Source organism: Salmo trutta, chromosome 12, assembly GCF_901001165.1.
Source record: "Salmo trutta chromosome 12, fSalTru1.1, whole genome shotgun sequence".
In the NCBI taxonomy this organism is placed as follows: Eukaryota; Metazoa; Chordata; class Actinopteri; order Salmoniformes; family Salmonidae; genus Salmo; species Salmo trutta.
Window position 1 is genome coordinate 82,670,843 of NC_042968.1, and position 27,911 is coordinate 82,698,753.

A 27,911-nucleotide genomic window follows, 5' to 3' on the forward strand; every position below is an offset into this window, starting at 1 on the left:
TGGCAACTAAACTTGTTTCATAATTTCAGTTCGGGGACATGTGTCTTCAATTCTAAGATGCAACATCTGTAGAATGCACATGCTGATAGTGGAATGTTTGTGCGTGGTGAAGAAAAGACATAAGGCATTAGTGTCTAGTATACTTTAATGTGTTTGTATAACTAGACTAGAACATCCTGAAAAGATGGGGTAGGAGGATGGGGCTTCGTTGGTCACAGTTGGCATTATTGACAGCCATAAGGTGAAACAAACAGAGAGCTGGGTTTCAGAATGGGTGGCAAGGCCATTATGTGGGTCTCAACATCAAAACACTGACATGCTTCCTCCAACTGTGGAGCAGCTGTGTTATCCCACCCCTCCGTTGCTCTGCGTCACTGGTTCCCAGGCTAGCCCTCAGAGAACTTCAAATAGACTACGTGGATACGTTGGTTTCTTCAGGTATAGACAAAACATACGCAAGTTGACAAACATAAAGCTGTTTAGCATTGTTTTTTCTACCCAATTAAAAAGTAAAAAGACTAGCTCCACAGGTGGCTGGTTGCAGCTTCATTGGGGAGGACACGCTCATCGTAACGGCTGGAACGGAATAGTATCAAACACATGGGTTCCATGTAGTTGATACCATTCCTGTCACTCCATTCCAGTCACTCCCTTCCAGTCATTATTTTGAGCTGTCCTCCCCTCAGCAACCCTTCTGTGGGAGATTCAGATCAACATATTAATGCAGGCCTATGTCCCCTCAGAGGGTTAGGCACCATACATCACAGGAGGTTGCTGGCACCTTAATTGGGGAGGACGGGCTTGTTTTAATGTCTGGGCAGAATATCTGGAATGGTATCAACTACATCAAACACATGGTTTCCAGGTGTTTGAAGCCATTCCATCCGGTCCGTTACGGCCATTATTATGAGCCGTTCTACCCTCACCAGCCAACACTGCCATACATATAAAGTAGATGGGATGTAGAGGGGCAAACCCATCCATGTGTTTTTATGGACAAAAAGAGCAGACACTCTGAGTTGTCAGGTCAGGGCCAGTGTCTATTGTCCGCTCAGAGGGGCAAACACAGCACGATCATGGCAGTACCCTAAGAGAATGATTGTTCTCATCATGGACTAGAGTCTATGCTTTGAGAATGCATGCACGATACTGACAGCATTCAAGCTAAGATAAAAAACATACAGCTCAACCTACTCTTGCATTTAAGACCACAGAAACTCATTCAGAATGGATCCAAGCCTACATACATAATGATACACTCCAGAATGCACAACCAAACACAAAACTCACCACACAACTCTTATGTCTCAACAGTCTCAACAGCAGTTTAGATTGTAACTACCTGCACGGTCTGATTAGTGACGGAACAGCGAACACCGGTAAATTCACCTCTCTATTTTTACATAACAGAAGGCATTGCTTCATTTTTCATTTATTGCTATTCTGGTTTCAAGACCTGTCACAATAAGGTATGAGCCGTGTGAATAGCCAGAACTTTGTGTATGAGACAAATTAGACAGGCATCAATCACTAAAGTCATTCAAGTGTTTTGAGAAATGATTCACCATTTTCCTCAGACGTATCTAATGGTGCTTATCTCCTAACAGCAGTAGCATGGGGTAAGTGGTAGAGATGGGATTGGACGGACAGCTTATTTGAGTTTCTCATCGGGGGCAGGGATCTTTTCCAGGCTGGGCTCCATGCCCCAGATCTCTCGGGCGTACTGGGCAATGGTGCGGTCGCTGGAGAATTTACCACAGCCCGCAATGTTATGGATCACCATCTTGGTCCATTCCTTGGGATTCTGTTAGTAGAGAGAGACGGAGGGACAGACAGGAGGGAAGGAAAGATTATGTTGAGATCACACTGCATAAAGTGAAATCTAAGCAAGCCTAAATATCTTATATTGAGCGATAATTCACTTAAATTGACTGTGCTTTTCATCTTTTTTCTTAGCAACCTAAAAAAGGCTTAATAAGAGTAATTTATATTTTTTCAAGATATTTTACCTTTATCGTTTAATTAAGGTAAAATATCTTGAAAAATGTCTTGAAATAAGAAAGATTATCACTCAATATAACATATTTAGGTTTGCTTAGATTTCACTTTTTGCAGTGCAATATTTCAGAAGGTATCGACAGATACGGTGACCTAGGACCTATTTTGTTTAGGCATAACACTGACCTTGTACAGTTGGTTGACCTTGTCCTGGCATTTGATGTAGGCTTCGTAGTCAGCAAACACCTTGAACCTGTACATAAAACATTAGATATGAATAAATACAAGAAAATACCTTTGAGGTGCGTCTCCACACATAAAGCCTGCCCTTTTGATTGGTGGGGTATAAAATATATATACAGTCCCAATCAAAAGTTTGGACACACCTACTCATTCAAGGGTTTTTCTTTATTCCTACTATTTTCTACATTGTAGAATAATAGTGAAGACATCAAAACTATGAAATAACACATATGGAGTCATCTCTTTTCTATCTTGTAATGTTAAATGCAACAACTTGCCTATCAAACTAGATCATTTCTCATCAACTCATAAATCTTGAAAAAAGTCCCCTCCCCACCCTTCTGCTACTGGCGCAGTGGGTTGCTGTGCTCATCCTCGTTGCATGTGTGAGCTACCTACCGCCGCCTAGTGGCGAATAAAAAAATTACCACCAGTAGGTTACTTTGGAGTTGCTAGCATGTGTTCTATCTCACGGTCAGGGCAAGGGAAGGGGCAAATGCAGGTAGACTGTTTGTCAGAGTAGAAAAAATTCCAATAAGTAAGAACTAGTGTGCTTGTTTGACAGCATAGCCTAGCTAACTAGTTAATTCATCTGGCCTGTATTACTGATGATCAGCTAGTATAGCCCACCCCAACAGGGGCAAAGATGCTCAACTCCCTTTCATCTGTGGTTCTAGCTTGCTACTTCTACAATGTGTGATGAGTGAGTGTGCCCTTTTTTTTTTTACTTTGAGCACCTACACAGAGAGCCATGCAAAGGTCATTGCATGGCTCTCTGTGTGAGTGACCGTGTGTGTTGATGTGATTACCTGTCGTGGTGCATCAGCAGGTCCACAAGTTCCTTGAAGAGGTCAGGCTGCTTGGGACTGAAGAAGCCGCCAGCAATCTGGTCCATGGCCTGCTTCAGCTCGGGAATACGGTTGTAGTACTCAGAGGCATGGTATCTGTGCAAGACAAAGGCAGTGTTTAAATCTCGCTGTTCAGAAGGACGTGCTCTCCAGTTTGGTTTTGTCTCTCTATTATCTTAAACAGAAAAACATGTGTTATCTTAAACGTTGAGATACAAGGGAGACCTGGCCAAACAGTATGTCTGCCCTGTCACTTGTCTATCTCCCTCTGACCTCACTGTCAACTCTGTACCCTGACTGGCACAGCCTCTGTATCCTGGCTGGCACAGCCTCTGTACCCTGACTGGCACAGCCTCTGTACCCTGACTGGCACAGCCTCTGTACCCTGACTGGCACAGCCTCTGTACCCTGACTGGCACAGTCTCTGTACCCTGACTGGCACAGTCTCTGTACCCTGGCTGGCTCAGGCTCTGTATCCTGGCTGGCACAGCCTCTGTAACCCCCTTCTCCGCTTACAGCACTCCCATTCCTGTGGATCAATTTCTCCTTACTTCCCTGTCCCTTACCCTAACCCAGTGTACTCTCTGCCTTCCGATCCCCATGTTCATGTCCTCATGCTCACCCTTTGCCGGCGTCCATTGCGTCCACATCCTCAACTCTCATACCGAAGATGAAGAAGTTTTCCTCTCCGGCCTCCTCGGCCATCTCCACATTGGCTCCATCCATAGTGCCAATGGTAAGAGCACCGTTCAGCATGAACTTCATGTTACCAGTGCCAGAGGCCTCGGTGCCAGCTGTAGAGATCTGCTCAGACAGGTCGGCAGAGGGGATGGCTGGGAGGAGACAAGGAGGGGGAGCAAACTATAAGCATAGGGATGCAGTACAAGAAGAGTATACGTTACAACAACAGATACCCATAGAGTTACGGGTTAGTCAGTCACCTTTCTCAGCCAGGGTGACTCTGTAGTTCTCCAGGAAGATAACTTTGAGGCGGTCGCCGACAACGGGGTCGTGGTTGACAACCTCACCGATAGCTGTGATGAGACGGATGATCATCTTGGCTGTGTGGTAGCCTGGTGCAGCCTGGGAGAAAAGCAGAGGGGAGAGGGTGTTGCATAATAACAGTGAGTTGTGGATGGGAGGTATTATTCTATATGTACTTCCTGTAACTAAACGCTGGTGGCTGGGGGGGGGCACCAAACATACCTTTCCTCCGACCATGATGGTTCTTGGGGTCCAGTGCTTGTTGGGCTCCTTCTTGATACCTGAGAAAGAGACAGAGAGGTATATAGTGAGTGAGAGAGTGAGAGAGAGAGTGAGAGTGAGAGAGAGAGAGAGAGAGAGAGCCAAGGTTGCACTAACGGTTGTAGTAAGTGATCATGTGCAGACAGTTGAGCAGCTGTCTCTTGTACTCGTGGATTCTTTTGACTTGGAAGTCAAACATGGACTGGGGGTTGATCTTGACCTTGTAGTGCTCTTCCAGGTGCACAGCGAACTTCAGCTTGTTCTCCTACATAAGGAGGGTTATGGAGGGAATCGTGGAGTTAACAGACATACAGTAGGCTGTTACAGTATCTTAGTAAACACCAGAGGTGACAACTTAGTGAGACTCACCTGCTTGACTTTGGCGATGTCACGGATGAAAGCATCATCATTAACGAACTTCAACAGTCGCTTAAGCTGGTCAAGGTCACGGATAAACTCCTCTCCAATTTTCTGACCAATGGGATGACATGAGAAATGTTAGTGTGCAAGTATCCGCTTCCTGATGCTATCATCAAGAACAGAAACATCTATTTAACTCCAATGATATTATACATGATTCTATAAATATAAGGATTAATATATATATATATTTCTTTATATAGACAAATGGCTACATCCAGTGAAAACCTCACTCCATTCTAAATGCTAACGCTTTTGCAACAATCCCGCACCTCTGCGATGACCTCCGCCAAGCCGGGGTTGCACATAACCAGCCAGCGACGGGGGGTGATCCCATTGGTCTTGTTCTGAAACTTGTGTGGGTCCAACTCATAGAAGTCCTTGAACCTGCACATAGTAGCACAAACAATATAAAATTAGTTCACTTTAGCTCTTCAAACCAATCCAATCAAAATGTGCACGCATCACCAATAGTATCATAATGTGTACGTGTTGCGTTTGTGCTGTTTAAATATGATGATTTAAATGTATTTGTGTTTGTGTAGGACACGTACAGAGTAGCGATGAGGATCTCAGAGTGGATGCGGGCCACGCCGTTGACAGCATGGGAACCAACGATACACAGATGAGCCATGTTGACTTTCTTGCATCCTCCCTCCTCAATCAGGGACATGCGACGCAGACGGTCGTTGTCTCCAGGGAACTTCGAGGCAACATACTGGAGGGACAGGTGAGACAAAGGTTTAGCTTTCCACAAGGTGGACATTAATATTCTGTAACAAAGTTGGATTGAAATAAAGTTAGCCTATAATAATACATCGGGGTACAATAGTTTCAGTTAGATAAAGCTTAAGGAAAACTGATCTGTAATAAACACTTTCTGTATGGTAGGCTACCTTTAGTCTTTGTGCCATCGGCCTCACGTACCTCCATGAAGCGACGGTTGATCTCGTAGATGATCTCCAGGTGACGGGGCAGTAGGTGATGGAACAGGTCAATGGGCCAGCGCTCCAGGGCCTCAGGCAGCACGGTGTGGTTTGTGTAGGCACAGGTACGGACACACACGTCCCAGGCCTGGACACACACAGGGACAGAGGTCAGATAATACCATTTATATACCTCATGGTTCATTTTACCCTCTCTAGACAGAAGTAGGATAAATGAATGGTAGTCTTAGTAGTCCTAGCTTTACATTTGTTCTAAATCTTTATCTGTAGTGTGTTGCCAAGCCAACACATTCTTCTATGCTGGTATTGTTTGCCCCCTGCTGGTTTCATTATTGAAGTACAACCCCACACTCCATAGCTTTCGAAGTAATACTGGATATACGGTACAATACTGCCCAGGGCAGTGCCAATTAAAACAATTCAGTCTACCCAGTGTGACACATCAGAACCAATGATGTATATAAACCCTGGATTGCTGATGCCATTTATTGACCATTGAGGCCACTGGTCAGCCATATTGGCACTCTCCAGTAGGAGCAGTCTTCCATAGGAATGAATGGAATTCTACAGTATTTTAATTAAATGTTTCAAGGACAAAAATGCATGAATTTAAGTATGTTTTGTTGTAGTGGGGACAGTAACATTAGTCATCCATTTTTTTCATGTTTTATTTGTATGTTTAGCTCATATAATATAATTTTAAAGTATGCATTAAGGTGTCTGTAATAGAATACATGTGGCAAAAACACATGTAGACATTAATACATATATTTATTTAGCTTTTAAAATATTTGTTTACAACGGTGAAGGAGTGCCAAGATGGAGGCAAGGTGGCTTCAACACAGCACCCCCAATCAGTCATCTAGTGTATATATAAATCATTTCAGCTTCTCATCAACCAGGACCCTCATCAGCTTCCACTCTCCTTGTCCCAACCCAGCTTCTCCTCATCAACCAGGACCCTCATCAGCTTCCACTCATCTTGTCCCAACCCAGCTTCTCCTCATCAACCAGGACCCTCATCAGCTTCCACTCACCTTGTCCCAACCCAGCTTCTCCTCATCAACCAGGACCCTCATCAGCTTCCACTCACCTTGTCCCAACCCAGCTTCTCCTCATCAACCAGGACCCTCATCAGCTTCCACTCTCCTTGTCCCAAACCAGCTTCTCCTCATCAACCAGGACCCTCATCAGCTTCCACTCACCTTGTCCCAACCCAGCTTCTCCTCATCAACCAGGACCCTCATCAGCTTCCACTCACCTTGTCCCAGCCCAGCTTCTCCTCATCAACCAGGACCCTCATCAGCTTCCACTCACCTTGTCCCAACCCAGCTTCTCCTCATCAACCAGGACCCTCATCAGCTTCCACTCACCTTGTCCCAACCCAGCTTCTCCTCATCAACCAGGACCCTCATCAGCTTCCACTCACCTTGTCCCAACCCAGCTTCTCCTCATCAACCAGGACCCTCATCAGCTTCCACTCACCTTGTCCCAACCCAGCTTCTCCTCATCAACCAGGACCCTCATCAGCTTCCACTCACCTTGTCCCAACCCAGCTTCTCCTCATCAACCAGGACCCTCATCAGCTTCCACTCACCTTGTCCCAACCCAGCTTCTCTTCATCAACCAGGACCCTCATCAGCTCAGGAATAGCCATGGCAGGGTGAGTGTCATTCAGCTGGATGGCAACCTGGATGTGAAATACATTGAGTACATTGTTATTCTTTTTATTATATCACAAATTCACATCGGAACAAGTCATCAACACAACTATACGTAAGCCAGTGACATGGAGAGAGTTGCAGTCACATATATTGGCACCCTTGCACTTTACAATAGAGCAAAACGTTCAGTCTTCTCTTTTGAAAATGGGTTGAATGGTTATTTTTATTCTGTAGGCACCTGTAACTTACCACATGTGAGATAAATTACACAATTGTCATATTAGTTGGAATTTTGAATAATTTAGTCCAGGCCATTTTTTGACTAGAAAAATAAAAATGTCAGTTTTGATTATAATTTTTTGGGTCCGGTGTCATTGCAAATCAAACAAATACATTGTAAATGAAACAAAAGTTTTCTCAATTTCAACTTATTTTAAAAGACAGAGAGTTAATCGTGCAAGGGTACCACAACTGTAAGTGACATGAAAACATATCAGTATATGTTTGAATAACCAATAGGGGGTTCTCACTTTGTTTGGTAGCTCGGCGAAGTCTGTGCGGACAATCTCTCTGGAGCCAAACTTAGAGGCCTTGAAACGACGGACGACGTCCTGCAGAGTGGCGGCCACCACAAAGTACTCCTGCTTCAGACGCAGCTCCTTGCCCTCAAAGAACTGGGGAGAAAGACATGTAGTGGTGAATCCACACTGACCTGCACGTCTGTCTGTCGCCATCTTGAATTCAACACAATTCACTTGTTTTCAAATTCCAGTCAATACCAGTCATTTTTTGGGGCGAAGAAATACAGAATATAGACCAGACCTGTTATAATATGTTCTATATCTAAAGTATAATATCTACAGTTTATTCGTAAGGTATTCGTACCCCTTGACATTTTGTTACATTAAAGCCTTATTATAAAATTGATGAAATGTTTTTTCCCCCCTCTTCAATATACAAACAATACCCCATAATGACAAAGCAAAAACTGGTTTTAGAAATATCACATTTACATAAATATTCAGACCTTTTACTTTGTTGAAGCACATTTGACAGCGATTACAGCCTTGATTCTTCCTGGGTATGACGCTACAAGCTTGGCACACCTGAATTTGGGGAGTTTCTCCCATTCTTCTCTGCAGATCCTCCTAAGCGCGGTCAGGTTGGATGGGAAGCGTCGCTGCACAGCTATTTTCAGGTCTCTCCAGAGATGTTAGATCAGGTTCAAGTCCAGGCTCTGGCTGGGCCACTCAAGGACATTCAGAGACTTGTCCCAAAGCCACTCCTGCGTTGTCTTGGCTGTGTGCTTAGGTTCGTTGTCCTGTTGGAAGGTGAACCTTCACCCCAGTCTGAGGTCCTGAGCACTCCGGAGCAGGTTTTCATCAAGGATTTCTCTGTACTTTGCTCCGTTCATCTTTCCCTCAATCCTGACTAGTCTCCCAGTCCCTGCCGCTGAAAAACATCCCCACAGCATGATGCTGCCACCACCATGCTGGAGATGGTGCCATGTTTCCTCCAGACGTAACGCTTGTTTCTCATGGTCTGAGAGTCCTTTAGCGGGCTGTCATGTGCCTATTACTGAGGATTGGCTTCCATCTGGCAACTCTACCATAAAGGCCTGATTTGTGGAGTGCTGTAGAGATGGTTATCCTTCTGGAAGATTCTCCCATCTCCACAGAGGAACTCTGGAGCTCTGTCAGAATGACCATTGGGTTCTTGGTCACCTCCCTGACCAAGGCCCTTCTCCCATGATTGCTCAGTTTACCCGGGAGGCCAGCTCTAGGAAGAGTCTTGGTGATTCCGAACTTCTTCCATTTAAGAATGATGGAAGCCGCTGTGTTCTTGGTGACCTTCAATGCTGCAGAAATGTTTTGGTACCAACGGACAATTCCTTCGACCTCATGGCTTGGTTTTTGCTTTGACATTCACTGTCAACTGTGGGACCTTATATAGACAGGTGTGTGCCTTTCCAAATAATGTCCAATCAATTGAATTTACCACAGGTGGACTCCAATTAAGTTGTACAAACATCTCAAGGATGATCAATGGAAACAGGGTGCACCTGAGATCAATTTTGAGTCTCATGGTAAAGGGTCTGAATACTTATGTAAATAAGTTATCTGTTTTTTATTTTTAATAAATGTGTAACATTTTCTAAAAACCTGTTTTTGCTTTGTCATTATGGGGTATTGTGTGTAGATTGATGAGGAAAACATGTATTTAATCTATTTTAGAATAAGGTTGTAACATAACAAAATGTGGAAAAAGGGAAGGGGTCTGAATACTTTCTGAATGCACTGTACAGTATATACAGTATATATTCGCTGCACATGGATATTAGAGAGAAATCTATCCTTACATTATCGTTGGGGTACAGCACGCGGGAAATGTTCTCACACAAGTTTCTGTCTAACACAGCCTGAATGTAGCCACCAACGTTGACTGTTGAGAAAGGGAAAACACACCCTCAGGATAATGGTTCCCAGTGGCTAATTACGTCATGCTACATGAGTAGCCATGTTAGCCATTTTTAGATTTGACAAAATAAGCATATGAAATGGTGGAATGCAGCCAGTCAAGGTGAAAACAATTAGCCAAGCAAAGTGTAGACTTACAGTCTTTCAGGTTGAAGTCGCATGGGGCCTTAGCAGACCACAGTCTCATGGTGTTGACAATGTTGTTTCTGTAGCCGGGAATAGGGGTGTCATATGGCAGAGCCAACACTACCTGTCAACACAATTACAAGAGACTGAACTTAAAGAAACCTGCTAACAGAATCCATATTCATTGATGGTTCATTGGTGGCATCCAGTTGCCATAGCAACAACTTGTTTTTCTCTCCCTTCTCTCACACACACACACACACACACACGTCTCCCTCCTATGCACCCTCAATCACACCCCGACCCCTGTCCTTTATTCACCTGAGTGTCAACCCATTTCACACCATCTGGGGTGTGCTCGGTCCTGCCATAGAACTTGACGGGGCGCATGTACTCAGGGCGGGCCTTCTCCCAGGGGTTGCCGTAACGCAACCAATCATCGGCCTCCTCAACCTGTCAATCATTGGGTTATACAACAAATGTAATATGTTCCTACTAGCACTGGCTTTGCTGATAACTACTTTATTGAGGGAAAATGTATTCGCTACGACTGTGATATGTGGTTGTCTCAACTAGCGATCTTACGATGAATGCACTAACTGTAAGTTGCTCTGGATCTGCTAAATGACAAAAATTGAAATGTAATACAGTCTGTCGGGCAAAGTTATGTCACAGTACTCCCCTGTGTCTTATGGTCTGAACATGATAGGGAAACCAAAGAAAAAGTTCAAAAGCATAGGAGTGTAAATAGGTTACCTGCCAGCCATTGACGATCTTCTGATTGAAGATGCCAAACTCATAGCGGATACCATAGCCATAGGCAGCAAGGCCTAGAGAAGCCATTGAGTCCAGGAAGCATGCTGATGACCAGGGAAGGCTTAGGTTAGGGTTACACTGACCAAATTAACTTATCATGTTTAGAATCATGTTGTATCGCTATTTTAATGTTTTGATAATTCTACTATAATTCATACAATTGTCTAAGGCACACGAATGTTGCACTCTCTCTGTGAGAGGAAGTAGCTAGGCAACTGACCGGCAAGACGGCCAAGACCACCGTTTCCCAGGCCAGCATCCTCTTCCATGTCCTCCAGCTCCTCCATGTCCAGACCCAGCTACGGAACAAAGGGGCTCAGGTCAAATCAGGTTAAAATCACAGCTCTGTGGCCATGACATTCAATTCAAACAAGGGTAGATACTTTGACGAATAAAAAAAATGAATGAGGGTAGAAAATGTAGTTATGTTACAGAAGGTGCAGTCAGTTTGACTGCCGTGGTGAGCCACAGCAATGAAGAAGCTCTCTGTATGACTGTGAGCATCCCTCACCTGGTATATGGCCTCATCACAAGCGTTCTCCAGGGCCAGGTTCACCATAGTGTTCTGCAGGGTGCGACCCATATAAAACTCCAGGGAGATGTAGTACACACGCTGAGGACGGGATGAGGGGGATAGAGTGAGAGAGAGATGAGAGGGGGATACCGTAGCAGAGCTAACATCCAGAGGAGAGACAGTATTAAGAATATGGCCATCTTATTAAGTCTCTAACCCAATGAGTCACAGTCTGCTGTTTTAATAAGTGCTTTGAATTATTTGAAGGACTGTTGAAGACTTGGTGAACGACTGCATGTGGAAATCTGACACCTGAGTCCTACAGTACTCTAGCCTTTAACATTTCACATGTTGTTCTCTTGGTGTTGGATAGGCAGGTCTGGAACACTCTCTGGCAGAGAGAGTAGAGGGGCGAGAGTGGAGAGGAGGGAGCGGAGGGCAGAGAGGAGGGGGCGGAGGACAGAGAGGGGGGAGGGCAGAGAGGAGGGGGCGGAGGGCAGAGAGGAGGGGGCGGAGGACAGAGAGGGGGGAGGGCAGAGAGGAGGGGGCGGAGGGCAGAGAGGAGGGGGCGGAGGACAGAGAGGGGGGAGGGCAGAGAGGAGGGGGCAGAGGGCAGAGAGGAGGGGGCGGAGGACAGAGAGGAGGGGGCGGAGGACAGAGAGGGGGGAGGGCAGAGAGGAGGGGGCGGAGGACAGAGAGGGGGGAGGGCAGAGAGGAGGGGGCGGAGGACAGAGAGGGGGGAGGACAGAGAAGAGGGGGCGGAGGACAGAGAGGGGGGAGGGCAGAGAGGAGGGGGGCGGAGGACAGAGAAGAGGGGGCGGAGGACAGAGAGGGGGGAGGGCAGAGAGGAGGGGGCGGAGGACAGAGAAGAGGGGGCGGAGGACAGAGAGGGGAGGGGGCAGAGGACAGAGAGGGGGATGGCAGAGAGGAGGGGGTGGAGGACAGAGAGGGGGAGGGCAGAGAGGAGGGGGCGGAGGACAGAGAGGAGGGGGCGGAGGACAGAGAGGAGGGAGGGCAGAGAGGAGGGGGCAGAGGGCAGAGAGGAGGGGGCGGAGGACAGAGAGGGGGGAGGGCAGAGAGGAGGGGGCGGAGGACAGAGAGGGGGGAGGGCAGAGAGGAGGGGGGCGGAGGACAGAGAGGGGGGAGGACAGAGAAGAGGGGGCGGAGGACAGAGAGGGGGGAGGGCAGAGAGGAGGGGGCGGAGGACAGAGAAGAGGGGGCGGAGGACAGAGAGGGGGGAGGGCAGAGAGGAGGGGGCGGAGGACAGAGAAGAGGGGGCGGAGGACAGAGAGGGGAGGGGGCAGAGGACAGAGAGGGGGATGGCAGAGAGGAGGGGGGTGGAGGACAGAGAGGGGGAGGGCAGAGAGGAGGGGGCGGAGGACAGAGAGGAGGGGGCGGAGGACAGAGAGGAGGGAGGGCAGAGAGGAGGGGGCGGAGGGCAGAGAGGAGGGGGCAGAGGACAGAGAGGGGGGAGGGCAGAGAGGAGGGGGCAGAGGGCAGAGAGGAGGGGGCGGAGGACAGAGAGGGGGGAGGGCAGAGAGGAGGGGGCGGAGGACAGAGAGGGGGGAGGGCAGAGAGGAGGGGGGCGGAGGACAGAGAGGGGGGAGGACAGAGAAGAGGGGGCGGAGGACAGAGAGGGGGGAGGGCAGAGAGGAGGGGGCGGAGGACAGAGAAGAGGGGGCGGAGGACAGAGAGGGGGGAGGGCAGAGAGGAGGGGCAGAGGACAGAGAAGAGGGGGCGGAGGACAGAGAGGGGAGGGGGCAGAGGACAGAGAGGGGGAGGGCAGAGAGGAGGGGGCGGAGGACAGAGAGGAGGGGGCGGAGGACAGAGAGGGGGGAGGGCAGAGAAGAGGGGGCGGAGGACAGAGAGGAGGGGGCGGAGGACAGAGAGGGGGGAGGGCAGAGAAGAGGGGGCGGAGGACAGAGAAGAGGGGTGATAGGTGCTACGGGAGACAGATTGCTGTTGGTGTTACATAACATTGGCATTTTGGCTCAGGCAAAAATAGCTTCAGCTGGGGTTGTTGTAAAGGTTAGTCTATGTGTGATACTCATGAATAGTGAAAGAGAGGTCTGAAAACATGCTGTAGCTGTACCAGGGAGGGTACTGACACACCAGAGTATCAAGTATGTGGGGGGCTAGTGTATCAAGTATGTGGGGGGCTAGTGTATCAAGTATGTTGAGGGCTGTGTATCAAGTCTAACAAATGACTTCATGTTGCACTCTGGGGTACAGTGTACGAGTGAACCCTCCAAAAGAGGTGTAAATGTGCAGCTAAATGTGTACTAAACAAATATGAACATCTATCACAAAATTGGTAACAATTTGGGTACAAGTATGATATGTTGGGTTAAGGCTTCTCTTAAATATTATATTCTAACCACTGGGGGTGCTCTTGAGCCAAAGAGGGCCCCCTAAATGGTCAAAAATATTATCCAGAAATGAGACCTCATTCCACAGGGGAGACTATAAGGACACTGCTGACCTGCAAAACAACAATCTAAAACTGTCCCTGACCCTCACCCTGACCCTTACCCTCACCCTCATCCTGACCCTGACCCTGACCCTCACCCTCACCCTGACCCTGACCCTTAACCTCACCCTTACCCTCACCCTGACCCTCACCCTCACCCTGACCCTTACCCTCACCCTGACCCTGACCCTCACCCTGACCCTTACCCTCACCCTCACCCTCACCCTGACCCTGACCCTTAACCTCACCCTTACCCTCACCCTGACCCTTACCCTCACCCTTACCCTGACCCTGACCCTTACCCTCACCCTGACCCTGACCCTGACCCTTACCCTAACCCTTACCTTCACCCTGACCCTTAATATGACCCTTACCCTCACCCTCACCCTGACCCTTACCCTAACCCTGACCCTGACCCTTACCCTCACCCTCACCCTGACCATCACCCTCACCCTGACACTTACCCTTACCCTCACCCTGACCCTTACCCTCACCCTCACCCTGACCCTGACACTGGCCCTTACCCTGACCCTGACCCTCACCCTGACCCTAACCCTGACCCTCACCCTGAACCTCACCCTGACCCTCACCCTGACCCTCACCCTGACCCTGACCCTCACCCTGACCCTTACCCTCACCCTGACCCTCACCCTGACCCTCACCCTCACCCTGACCTTCACCCTGATCCTCACCCTCACCCTGACCCTAACCCTGACCCTCACCCTCACCCTGACCCTAACCATAACCTAATTTGAGCCAGATTTAAATATTGGTTTGCAGGTTAGGAGTGTCCGTCTAGATATTTCCATTGCACAGTACAGTACGCAGCATACCTCCCACATGCCCATGAGAAAATGTATTTTTTTAATCCTAAAACTCAAGAGTGTGTGGTTTCAGATGATTAATATATTATGATATCATATGTGTAAATGAACCACTCAATACTCAATGAAACGTGAATTAAACGATTAGCAATTAATTTCATAGTGCAAATTTTACATGCACTCGTTGATGTTTCAATCATTCAGTCCCTTTCACTCCAATATTGATATCTGATTTAGTTTTTTCTGTGTCAAGAAGATCTCTTTTGATCCTGTTCATCTTTACTGACGAGGTTTCACTGTCTGTAAGGATGGTTCATGAATAAGGTAGTTATGGAAGAGGCTGATTCACAACTACACAGAAGGATCAGGCTGATTCACAACTAGATCAAAGGCTCAGTCTGATAAAACGAATTAACTAGATAGAAGGATCAGTCTGATAAAACATAATTAACTAAATAGAAGGCTCAGTCTGAAAAAACAAATTAACTAGACAGAAGGTTCAGTCTGATAAAACTAATTAACTAAATAGAAGGTTCAGTCTGATAAAACTAATTAACTAAATAGAAGGTTCAGTCTGATAAAACTAATTAACTAAATAGAAGGTTCAGTCTGATAAAACAAATTAACTAAATAGAAGGTTCAGTCTGATAAAACGAATTAACTAAATAGAAGGTTCAGTCTGATAAAACCTAATTAACTAGATAGAAGGCTCAGTCTGATAAAACTAATTAACTAAATAGAAGGCTCAGTCTGATAAAACTAATTAACTTAATAGAAGGCTCAGTCTGATAAAACTAATTAACTAGATAGAAGGCTCAGTCTGATAAAACTAATTAACTAGATAGAAGGCTCAGTCTGATAAAACTAATTAACTAAATAGAAGGTTCAGTCTGATAAAACTAATTAACTAAATAGAAGGTTCAGTCTGATAAAACAAATTAACTAAATAGAAGGCTCAGTCTGATAAAACTAATTAACTAAATAGAAGGCTCAGTCTGATAAAACTAATTAACTAAATAGAAGGTTCAGTCTGATAAAACGAATTAACTAAATAGAAGGTTCAGTCTGATAAAACCTAATTAACTAGATAGAAGGCTCAGTCTGATAAAACTAATTAACTAAATAGAAGGCTCAGTCTGATAAAACTAATTAACTTAATAGAAGGCTCAGTCTGATAAAACTAATTAACTAGATAGAAGGCTCAGTCTGATAAAACTAATTAACTAGATAGAAGGCTCAGTCTGATAAAACTAATTAACTAAATAGAAGGTTCAGTCTGATAAAACTAATTAACTAAAAAGAAGGCTCAGTCTGATAAAACTAATTAACTAAATAGAAGGTTCAGTCTGATAAAACTAACTAAATAGAAGGCTCAGTCTGATAAAACTAATTAACTAAATAGAAGGTTAAGTCTGATGAAACTAATTAACTAGATAGAAGGCTCAGTCTGATAAAACTAATTAACTAGATAGAAGGCTCAGTCTGATAACAGTAATTAACTAAATAGAAGGCTCAGTCTGATAAAACTAATTAACTAAATAGAAGGCTCAGTCTGATAAAACCTAATTAACTAAATAGAAGGTTAAGTCTGATAAAACTAATTAACTAGATAGAAGGCTCAGTCTGATAAAACTAATTAACTAAATAGAAGGTTCAGTCTGATAAAACTAATTAACTAGATAGAAGGTTCAGTCTGATAAAACTAATTAACTAAATAGAAGGTTCAGTCTGATAAAACTAACTAAATAGAAGGCTCAGTCTGATAAAACTAACTAAATAGAAGGCTCAGTCTGATAAAACTAATTAACTAAATAGAAGGCTCAGTCTGATAAAACTAATTAACTAGATAGAAGGCTCAGTCTGATAAAACTAATTAACTAATTAGAAGGCTCAGTCTGATAAAACTAATTAACTAGATAGAAGGCTCAGTCTGATAAAACTAATTAACTAAATAGAAGGTTCAGTCTGATAAAACTAACTAAATAGAAGGTTAAGTCTGATAAAACTAATTAACTAAATAGAAGGTTCAGTCTGATAAAACTAACTAAATAGAAGGCTCAGTCTGATAAAACTAATTAACTAAATAGAAGGTTAAGTCTGATAAAACTAATTAACTAGATAGAAGGCTCAGTCTGATAAAACTAATTAACTAAATAGAAGGCTCAGTCTGATAAAAGTAATTAACTAGATAGAAGGCTCAGTCTGATAAAACGAATTAACTAAATAGAAGGTTCAGTCTGATAAAACTAATTAACTAAATAGAAGGCTCAGTCTGATAAAACTAATTAACTAGATAGAAGGCTCAGTCTGATAAAACTAATTAACTAGATAGAAGGCTCAGTCTGATAACAGTAATTAACTAAATAGAAGGCTCAGTCTGATAAAACTAATTAACTAAATAGAAGGCTCAGTCTGATAAAACCTAATTAACTAAATAGAAGGTTAAGTCTGATAAAACTAATTAACTAGATAGAAGGCTCAGTCTGATAAAACTAATTAACTAAATAGAAGGTTCAGTCTGATAAAACTAATTAACTAGATAGAAGGTTCAGTCTGATAAAACTAATTAACTAAATAGAAGGTTCAGTCTGATAAAACTAATTAACTAAATAGAAGGCTCAGTCTGATAAAACTAACTAAATAGAAGGCTCAGTCTGATAAAACTAATTAACTAAATAGAAGGCTCAGTCTGATAAAACTAATTAACTAGATAGAAGGCTCAGTCTGATAAAACTAATTAACTAGATAGAAGGCTCAGTCTGATAAAAGTAATTAACTAAATAGAAGGTTCAGTCTGATAAAACTAACTAAATAGAAGGCTCAGTCTGATAAAACTAACTAAATAGAAGGCTCAGTCTGATAAAACTAATTAACTAAATAGAAGGCTCAGTCTGATAAAACTAATTAACTAAATAGAAGGCTCAGTCTGATAAAAGTAATTAACTAAATAGAAGGTTCAGTCTGATAAAACTAACTAAATAGAAGGCTCAGTCTGATAAAACTAACTAAATAGAAGGCTCAGTCTGATAAAACTAATTAACTAAATAGAAGGCTCAGTCTGATAAAACTAATTAACTAGATAGAAGGCTCAGTCTGATAAAACTAATTAACTAATTAGAAGGCTCAGTCTGATAAAACTAATTAACTAAATAGAAGGTTCAGTCTGATAAAACTAATTAACTAAATAGAAGGCTCAGTCTGATAAAACTAACTAAATAGAAGGTTAAGTCTGATAAAACTAATTAACTAAATAGAAGGCTCAGTCTGATAAAACTAACTAAATAGAAGGTTAAGTCTGATAAAACTAATTAACTAAATAGAAGGCTCAGTCTGATAAAACTAATTAACTAGATAGAAGGCTCAGTCTGATAAAACGAATTAACTAAATAGAAGGCTCAGTCTGATAAAACTAACTAAATAGAAGGCTCAGTCTGATAAAACTAACTAAATAGAAGCCTCAGTCTGATAAAACTAATTTACTAGATATAAGGTTCAGTCTGATAAAACTAATTAACTAAATAGAAGGTTCAGTCTGATAAAACTAATTAACTAAATAGAAGGCTCAGTCTGATAAAACTAATTAACTAAATAGAAGGCTCAGTCTGATAAAACTAATTAACTAGATAGAAGGTTAAGTCTGATAAAACTAATTAACTAAATAGAAGGCTCAGTGTGATAAAACTAATTAACTAAATAGAAGGCTCAGTCTGATAAAACCTAATTAACTAAATAGAAGGCTCAGTCTGATAAAACTAATTAACTAAATAGAAGGTTCAGCCTGATAAAACTAATTAACTAAATAGAAGGCTCAGTCTGATAAAACTAATTAACTAGATAGAAGGCTCAGTCTGATAACTAATTAACTAAATAGAATATTCAGTCTGATAAAACTAATTAACTAAATAGAAGGCTCAGTCTGATAAAACTAATTAACTAAATAGAAGGCTCAGTCTGATAAAACGAATTAACAAAATAGAAGGCTCAGTCTGATAAAACTAATTAACTAAATAGAAGGCTCAGTCTGATAAAACTAATTAACTAAATAGAAGGTTCAGTCTGATAAAACTAATTAACTAAATAGAAGGCTCAGTCTGATAAAACTAATTAACTAAATAGAAGGCTCAGTCTGATAAAACCTAATTAACTAAATAGAAGGCTCAGTCTGAAAAAACTAATTAACTAAATAGAAGACTCAGTCTGATAAAACTAATTAACTAGATAGAAGGCTCAGTCTGATAAAACTAATTAACTAAATAGAAGGTTAAGTCTGATAAAACTAATTAACTAGATAGAAGGCTCAGTCTGATAAAACTAATTAACTAAATAGAAGGTTCAGTCTGATAAAACTAATTAACTAGATAGAAGGTTCAGTCTGATAAAACTAATTAACTAAATAGAAGGTTCAGTCTGATAAAACTAATTAACTAAATAGAAGGCTCAGTCTGATAAAACTAACTAAATAGAAGGCTCAGTCTGATAAAACTAATTAACTAAATAGAAGGCTCAGTCTGATAAAACTAATTAACTAGATAGAAGGCTCAGTCTGATAAAACTAATTAACTAAATAGAAGGCTCAGTCTGATAAAAGTAATTAACTAAATAGAAGGTTCAGTCTGATAAAACTAACTAAATAGAAGGCTCAGTCTGATAAAACTAACTAAATAGAAGGCTCAGTCTGATAAAACTAATTAACTAAATAGAAGGCTCAGTCTGATAAAACTAATTAACTAAATAGAAGGCTCAGTCTGATAAAAGTAATTAACTAAATAGAAGGTTCAGTCTGATAAAACTAACTAAATAGAAGGCTCAGTCTGATAAAACTAACTAAATAGAAGGCTCAGTCTGATAAAACTAATTAACTAAATAGAAGGCTCAGTCTGATAAAACGAATTAACTAGATAGAAGGCTCAGTCTGATAAAACTAATTAACTAATTAGAAGGCTCAGTCTGATAAAACTAATTAACTAAATAGAAGGTTCAGTCTGATAAAACTAATTAACTAAATAGAAGGCTCAGTCTGATAAAACTAACTAAATAGAAGGTTAAGTCTGATAAAACTAATTAACTAAATAGAAGGCTCAGTCTGATAAAACTAACTAAATAGAAGGTTAAGTCTGATAAAACTAATTAACTAAATAGAAGGCTCAGTCTGATAAAACTAATTAACTAGATAGAAGGCTCAGTCTGATAAAACGAATTAACTAAATAGAAGGCTCAGTCTGATAAAACTAACTAAATAGAAGGCTCAGTCTGATAAAACTAACTAAATAGAAGCCTCAGTCTGATAAAACTAATTTACTAGATATAAGGTTCAGTCTGATAAAACTAATTAACTAAATAGAAGGTTCAGTCTGATAAAACTAATTAACTAAATAGAAGGCTCAGTCTGATAAAACTAATTAACTAAATAGAAGGCTCAGTCTGATAAAACTAATTAACTAGATAGAAGGTTAAGTCTGATAAAACTAATTAACTAAATAGAAGGCTCAGTGTGATAAAACTAATTAACTAAATAGAAGGCTCAGTCTGATAAAACCTAATTAACTAAATAGAAGGCTCAGTCTGATAAAACTAATTAACTAAATAGAAGGTTCAGTCTGATAAAACTAATTAACTAAATAGAAGGCTCAGTCTGATAAAACTAATTAACTAGATAGAAGGCTCAGTCTGATAACTAATTAACTAAATAGAATATTCAGTCTGATAAAACTAATTAACTAAATAGAAGGCTCAGTCTGATAAAACTAATTAACTAAATAGAAGGCTCAGTCTGATAAAACGAATTAACAAAATAGAAGGCTCAGTCTGATAAAACTAATTAACTAAATAGAAGGCTCAGTCTGATAAAACTAATTAACTAAATAGAAGGTTCAGTCTGATAAAACTAATTAACTAAATAGAAGGCTCAGTCTGATAAAACTAATTAACTAAATAGAAGGCTCAGTCTGATAAAACCTAATTAACTAAATAGAAGGCTCAGTCTGAAAAAACTAATTAACTAAATAGAAGACTCAGTCTGATAAAACTAATTAACTAGATAGAAGGCTCAGTCTGATAAAACTAATTAACTAAATAGAAGGTTCAGTCTGAAAACTAATTAACTAAATAGAAGGCTCAGTCTGATAAAACTAATTAACTAAATAGAAGGCTCAGTCTGATAAAACCTAATTAACTAAATAGAAGGTTCAGTCTGATAAAACTAATTAACTAAATAGAAGGCTCAGTCTGATAAAACCTAATTAACTAAATAGAAGGCTCAGTCTGATAAAACCTAATTAACAAAATAGAAGGCTCAGTCTGATAAAACTAATTAACTAAATAGAAGGCTCAGTCTGATAAAACTAATTAACTAAATAGAAGGCTCAGTCTGATAAAACTAATTAACTAAATAGAAGGCTCAGTCTGATAAAACTAATTAACTAAATAGAAGGCTCAGTCTGATAAAACTAATTAACTAAATAGAAGGTTCAGTCTGATAAAACTAATTAACTAGATAGAAGGCTCAGTCTGATAAAACCTAATTAACTAGATAGAAGGCTCAGTCTGATAAAACTAATTAACTAAATAGAAGGCTCAGTCTGATAAAACCTAATTATCTAGATAGAAGGCTCAGTCTGATAAAACCTAATTAACTACATAGAAAGCTCAGTCTGATAAAACTAATTAACTAAATAGAAGGCTCAGTCTGTTAAAAAGGAATCAATGAGGGTTTGGAAACAAAGTTTTTCCCTGCTCCTTTACACTCGTTGATGTCAATTGGCACCTCTGCTACTCCTACAGCTGTAGCTATATCGGCTCTAGGATAAACTGGGTGAACTACATGTACGGGGGGAGAAGGTCGCAGAGAGGTTTAGTATTACAGCACAACATTGGCAGATCATCACGGCTGAGGAGCACTAGTGAATTGGAAATGTCATGGTGATACCGCTTGCATAAATGCAGCAATGCAACATTTGGCAAAGAGAAGTAACCCAGGGACAGAGGCCCTCTGTGGACTGCAGCATGTTGCTGGGGAATGACTAGTAAAAAACCCTTACAGTAGTGAATTATACAACCAGGCTTCAAATGTGTCTTTTCACTCCGTGTTAAGAGCTTACAGTATGTGTGTTGAGTATACAGTATGTGTGATAAGAGTATACAGTATGTGTGATAAGAGTATACAGTATGTGTGATAAGAGTATACAGTATGTGTGTTAAGAGTATACAGTATGTGTGATAAGAGTATACAGTATGTGTGATAAGAGTATACAGTATGTGTGATAAGAGTATACAGTATGTGTGATAAGAGTATACAGTATGTGTGATAAGAGTATACAGTATGTGTGTTAAGAGTATACAGTATGTGTGATAAGAGTTTACAGTATGTGTGTTAAGAGTATACAGTATGTGTGATAAGAGTATACAGTATGTGTGATAAGAGTATACAGTATGTGTGATAAGAGTATACAGTATGTGTGATAAGAGTATACAGTATGTGTGATAAGAGTATACAGTATGTGTGATAAGAGTTTACAGTATGTGTGATAAGAGTATACAGTATGTGTGATAAGAGTATACAGTATGTGTGATAGGTGTGATATTAAATTGCCTTGAAGATCTTATGATCAGTTGGTAGAGCATGGCACTTGCAACACCAGGGTTGTGTGTTCAATTCTTTGTCTGAAAAAAAAGTTCCAAAATGTAGGCACTCACTACTCTAAGTAGCTCTGGGTAAAATAATCTGACAACTAAAAGATAAAAATATGATATTTACAAACCATATGTCCTAAATTGGCTATTATCCTGCCAATAACACTGGACACTGGAACAGTGGGATTATCACCTGAGGTCAGAGGCACACAATAATATATACATTAGTAAAATATCCCATATACTTATTTTAACCGTTTTTTAACATGGAATGCTCTTCATGATAAATTACTAATGTTGTCTATTTTTCATTGCTAGATGTTACTGTGAACCAAAGGGGAAATTTGACATCCCATTCTATTCCATTTGGTTCTCTCTTCATTTCTATTAGTTTCTATCATATTCGTTTCTATCATATTAGTGTATATTATATTAGTTTATATTATATTCGTTTATACTATATTAGTTTAAACTATATTTGTTTATATAATATTAGTTTATATTCCATTTTGTTCTATTCTATTCTATGGATTTTAGGAGGCTACGGATGATATGAGCATTTCAACAGTGGAACTTACTTTGGGATCTTTCTCATAGTAGTACTGCTGGGTTCTGATCCACCTGCCCACCAAGTGGTCGCGCACGGTGTTGGCGAGAGCAAAGTAGTAATCCCGTTTGTTTGCCACATTTCTGTCCTTGACCAGTGTAAAATGGAGATGCCTGTTGAAAGCGACCTTCAGTTCTGCGACATTTTCCACACCAGCAAGACCTCTCACGGAGATCTGCTTCCTTTTATCGTGGTCTGACAACGGTTTTGACATGATATTCTACCCCTGGCTTCCTTGTTCCAATACAACTTCAGGTGCACGTCCAGCCAGTTCAGATACAACTACAGAAGCACCCACATGGATGGGTCATGTTCACCTATTTATAAGAGTGATCATGAATATTAAGAAGAAGGCGGAGTATACTCAAAAGGGAAAGCCAATTACTACTCAGTCACAATTATTACATAGGAATATTTTAACATATTTAGATTAAGGCCTATTTCACATCTTGCAGTCTAGAAACGAAATGATTCTGAATTGAATTGTCATGAAAAGAATACTTTGAATAATACGCATTGAATAACATTTCATAAATGGCAAAACAGATAGTAAAAAAAATAAAAGTTTTGAAGTGTTTAAGGATTTAGGCCTATCTGAGAGATAAGAAAGCTCTGATTTTTATTTTATTTTAAATTGACTCATATTTAACCCCTTTTTTGGCACCAAAGTACTTCCATACTTTTTAAACTTGTACCTGGCTACCTTAAGACGTGTCTTGTGTGCACCCTAGAGAATAACAACCGGCATGTACGTGTTCCTAAGAGTCTCACCTTTCAATGGTGGGTACTACTGTACATATTAGTGTGTAGCCCAAACTGTTCGGACGGTACAGACAGAAGTTGGCAGATCGGCGGTACCGACTTCAGACGAGTCCCATGATGCTTGTGGGTGCCGTAGAGCAAAATGGAGAACACCATCGTGAGATGGTGTTCAGACACTGCAGACGTTTTTATGAGAAGACAGATTAGCGGAATGTCTCCTGGTCTGACAAACACAGCTGAAGCTCTGCCACCTTCTACCACAGATGCAGAAGGCCGACATCGGCGGATGCGGTGGATTGAGGTGTATTTTTATGGGGTAAAATAATGTCGAGATTACCACGGGGGCGTGGACATCGACTCTAGTGTGAACAGTGTTCTACTGGAATAAAATGTGCAGTAGGAATGATCATATGAATTTGTTCTACTAGTATGTGGCCAGACATCAATGTTTATTTCTCTCTACAACCACAGAGTTTCTAAACCCAGAAGCTCAACATCACCAGACTTCCGGAAACACTTGCGAAACAGACAAAGTTTTTAATGTCACATGCACAAGTACAGTGAAATGCCTTTCTTGCAAGCTCTAGTAATCAATAACAATGTTATACTAAAAATAACAAGTTAGAACAAAAACACAAGAGATATAAAAATAAGAAATAAGAAGAACATGATAAAGTAAGCATACTATATACACGGTCAGTTCCAGTACCATATTTACAATGTGCAGGGATACTGGATGTATTGGGGTAAGGTGAATAGGCAACACAATATAAGATAAACAGAGTAGCAGCAACTTGTATGTGAGTGGGTGTGCGTGTGTGTAGAGTCACTTTAAATGTATGTGCATATTATTGTGAGTGAGCAGATGATGGATTGAGTGTTTTTGTGTGTGTGTTGGTGTGACAGTGTGTCTGAGTGTGTAGGACCCTGTGAGTGTGCATAGAGACAGTGCACAAACAAGAATAAAATACAAGGGACAACTCAGATAGTACATGTAGATATTTCGTTAGCTATTTTGTTAGCTATTTTGTTAGCTATTTAGCAGTCTTATGGCATGGGAGATAGAAGCTGTTCAGGAGCCTGTTGGTGTCAGACTTGATGCACCGGAAACGCTTGCTGAGCAGAAGCAGATAGAACAGTGTATGACTTGTTGGTCTGGAGTTTTTAACGATTTTCCGGGCCTTCCTTTCACACAACCTGATATAGAGGTCCTGGATGGCCGGGGTTTGGATGGCCGGGGTTTGGATGGCCGGGGTTTGGACGGCTGAGGTTTGGGGTTTGAGAGAAGTGAAAAAGTCTTCATTAGTGGTTCATTTTATTGAAATCTAAAGGTACAACCTAGATTCGAACTGATGTCTTAAATAGTAGTAGAACATGTTATTACTTGTGGAACATGTTATTACTTGTGGAACATGTTATTACTCGTGAAACATGTTATTACTTGTGGAACATGTTATTACTCGTGGACATGTTATTATTCGTGGACATGTTGTTACTCGTGGAACATGTTATTACTCGTGGACATGTTATTACTCGTGGACATGTTATTACTCGTGGACATGTTATTACTTGTGGAACATGTTATTACTCGTGGACATGTTATTACTCGTGGAACATGTTATTACTCGTGGAACGTTATTACTCGTGGAACGTTATTACTCGTGGAACATGTTATTACTTGTGGAACATGTTATTACTCGTGGAACATGTTATTACTCGTGGACATGTTATTACTCGTGGACATGTTATTACTCGTGGAACGTTATTACTCGTGGAACATGTTATTACTCGTGGAACATGTTATTACTCTTGGACATGTTATTACCCGTGGACATGTTATTACTTGTGGAACATGTTATTACTCGTGGACATGTTATTACTTGTGGAACATGTTATTACTTGTGGACATGTTATTACTCTTGGACATGTTATTACTCGTGGACATGTTTTTACTCGTGGACATGTTATTACTCGTGGAACATGTTATTACTTGTGGACATGTTATTACTCGTGAAACATGTTATTACTTGTGGAACATGTTATTACTCGTGGACATGTTATTACTTGTGGAACATATTACTCGTGGACATGTTATTACTCGTGGACATGTTATTACTTGTGGAACATGTTGTTACTCGTGGACATGTTATTACTTGTGGAACATATTACTCGTGGACATGTTATTACTCGTGGACATGTTATTACTCGTGGACATGTTATTACTCGTGGACATGTTATTACTCGTGGAACGTTATTACTCGTGGAACATGTTATTACTCGTGGAACATGTTATTACTCGTGGACATGTTATTACTTGTAGAACGTAAAAACAACTTTATATTGAAGGAGTAACTTTGATTTGATGGCCTGCACATGCATAGTTTGGTGCGTGACAACCGTTAGACCCGATGACGTGTTTCTACACATGAGCTTAGCTAAGCAACTTAACTATGACATCGCCTACAAGTGTGATCTGGGATTTCTATTGGAGAAGCAGTTTCTGCCTATCTTCATACTGTACTGTTTTTGGCGCTATCATGGAGGCCTGGTTCATTAATAGCAGCTGTGACCCAGTCTCAAAGGCCATGATATTTGGAAGGCATGTCTGGTTAATGTCAGGAGCCAGTAGACAACACTTGAAGCCTGACACAAACCAAACACTCCCACAGCTTTAAGGGAAGGGCAATATTTGTTTCAGTGACCTTTCTGCATTAGGATGGTGTAATCATTACTTCGTCTTGTCCCTGCAGTGAGTTTACTTTCTGTAGAAGCTGTTTCATAATGAAAACTAATAGAAAAACTGAAACTCATAGAATATACACGTATGTTAACAATTTCCAAAGCATTTGTTTCTGGTTATAAGAGACCTCAACAATTCTAATGCTGTCTGAAAACAGAAGATTACAATACTTCATGAAAAGGGCAAAAATATAACAAAGAACAGAAAGGGAGGGTTAGGTCCGATAGAGAGGTGCTGGCAGGGAATGATGAGCCAAACATTCCATATTTCCAACAACTCAACACCACTTGAAATTTACATTGACCATCTGCATCCAAAAATATTCTCTCGTTGTCATCTGCATATGTTGGCATATGTATTTACATAGAAAGGTGAACAGTGAATTTGGATGAGCTAGGAAATGCAGTGGCTCAGCGGTCTATGGCACTGCATCTCTGTGCTAGAGTCCCATAGGGCGGCGCACAATTGGTCCGGGTTTGGCCGGTATATGCCATCATTGTAAATAAGAATTTGTTCTTAACTGACTTGCCTAGTTAAATAAACATTAAATGTTACATTAAATGTTTTTATTTTTTTAAAGATCCGGTAGAGGCACTGGCAGGGAACATTACATTTATGTGTTAGTCATTTAGCAGACGCTCTTATCCAGAGCGACTTACAGTTAGTGCATTCATCTTAAGATAGCTCGGTGGGACAACCACATATCACAGTCATAGTAAGTAATCCTTTTAAAAAAAATTTTTTTACAAATAGGCCTACTTACAACCAAAAACATGATTGCAATCCTCACATTTAAATTGCATTCTTTGTCATTGATAACATGAAAGAATGCAGTACATGTTCTACTCCATTGACTTCCAGTAATCAAAACCCTCCTTCCTTTGACATTGATCCCAGTGAAGACTGGGATGTAAACCAGCTACAATTAAATAGAATTATACAGAAAGAAAAATTATACAGAACATTGCATGTCCCTATACTGTAGTTGTCATGCTCACATCAGTAGCGTAGGGTCATGGGTCATAGCAGGGTCATAGGAAATGACCCCTTGGCCTGGACAGACGGAACAGGAACCTAGAGCTTGACAGCTTGTGCACAGTTACTGTCTGTTTGAGATTTTCTCTGAGTACAAGAGCTCGTCTGGAATTGCTGTATAATAAATGTGTAGTGGGCAGTCACATTTGACATACATTACATATGATAGTATAAATACCTCACATGTGACTCGTAATGAGACTAAGCAATTAGCCTATTAAAATGTTAACCTGACTCCATAAAGATTATTAAAATATACAAGCAAGCATGCGGCAATGAGCTGATGTTGACTAGCAAGAATTGGTCTGAGAATTGTCTATATCAAAGGCAGATATTTAATTAACATTGTACAATGAATGGATTCACATACAAGGCATAAAGCTTAAGTTACAAAGCATTAACAACCATTACAAAGCATACTTCTAGGCATATAGATCCCAAGGTTAATTTACAGGACAAAGCATGAGCAAAGAGATGGTTACTAGGCTAGAAGCCTAGAAGCCCAGGAAATTAGAATTGATAATCTAGCCCTCCTCCATGGACTGG

General features: G+C 41.1%; 1 protein-coding gene across 1 annotated transcript; it reads right to left on the reverse strand.

Moving 5' to 3' along the window:
• Nucleotides 1–130: 130 nt before the first annotated feature.
• On the reverse strand, nt 131–23,142 carry pygma (phosphorylase, glycogen, muscle A). Its single transcript, XM_029770020.1, has 20 exons — nt 22,800–23,142; nt 11,296–11,397; nt 11,005–11,083; nt 10,725–10,828; nt 10,290–10,421; nt 9,981–10,092; nt 9,725–9,807; nt 7,896–8,039; nt 7,299–7,391; nt 5,682–5,828; nt 5,309–5,472; nt 5,027–5,141; nt 4,704–4,805; nt 4,452–4,599; nt 4,296–4,354; nt 4,031–4,172; nt 3,712–3,922; nt 3,051–3,185; nt 2,185–2,251; nt 131–1,804 (listed from the first exon to the last, which is right to left on the reverse strand). Exons 1-20 carry the CDS (start codon nt 23,040–23,042, stop codon nt 1,652–1,654), a joined length of 2,535 nt encoding a protein of 844 aa, XP_029625880.1. The 5' UTR covers nt 23,043–23,142; the 3' UTR covers nt 131–1,651.
• Between the last annotated feature and the right edge of the window lie 4,769 nt (nt 23,143–27,911).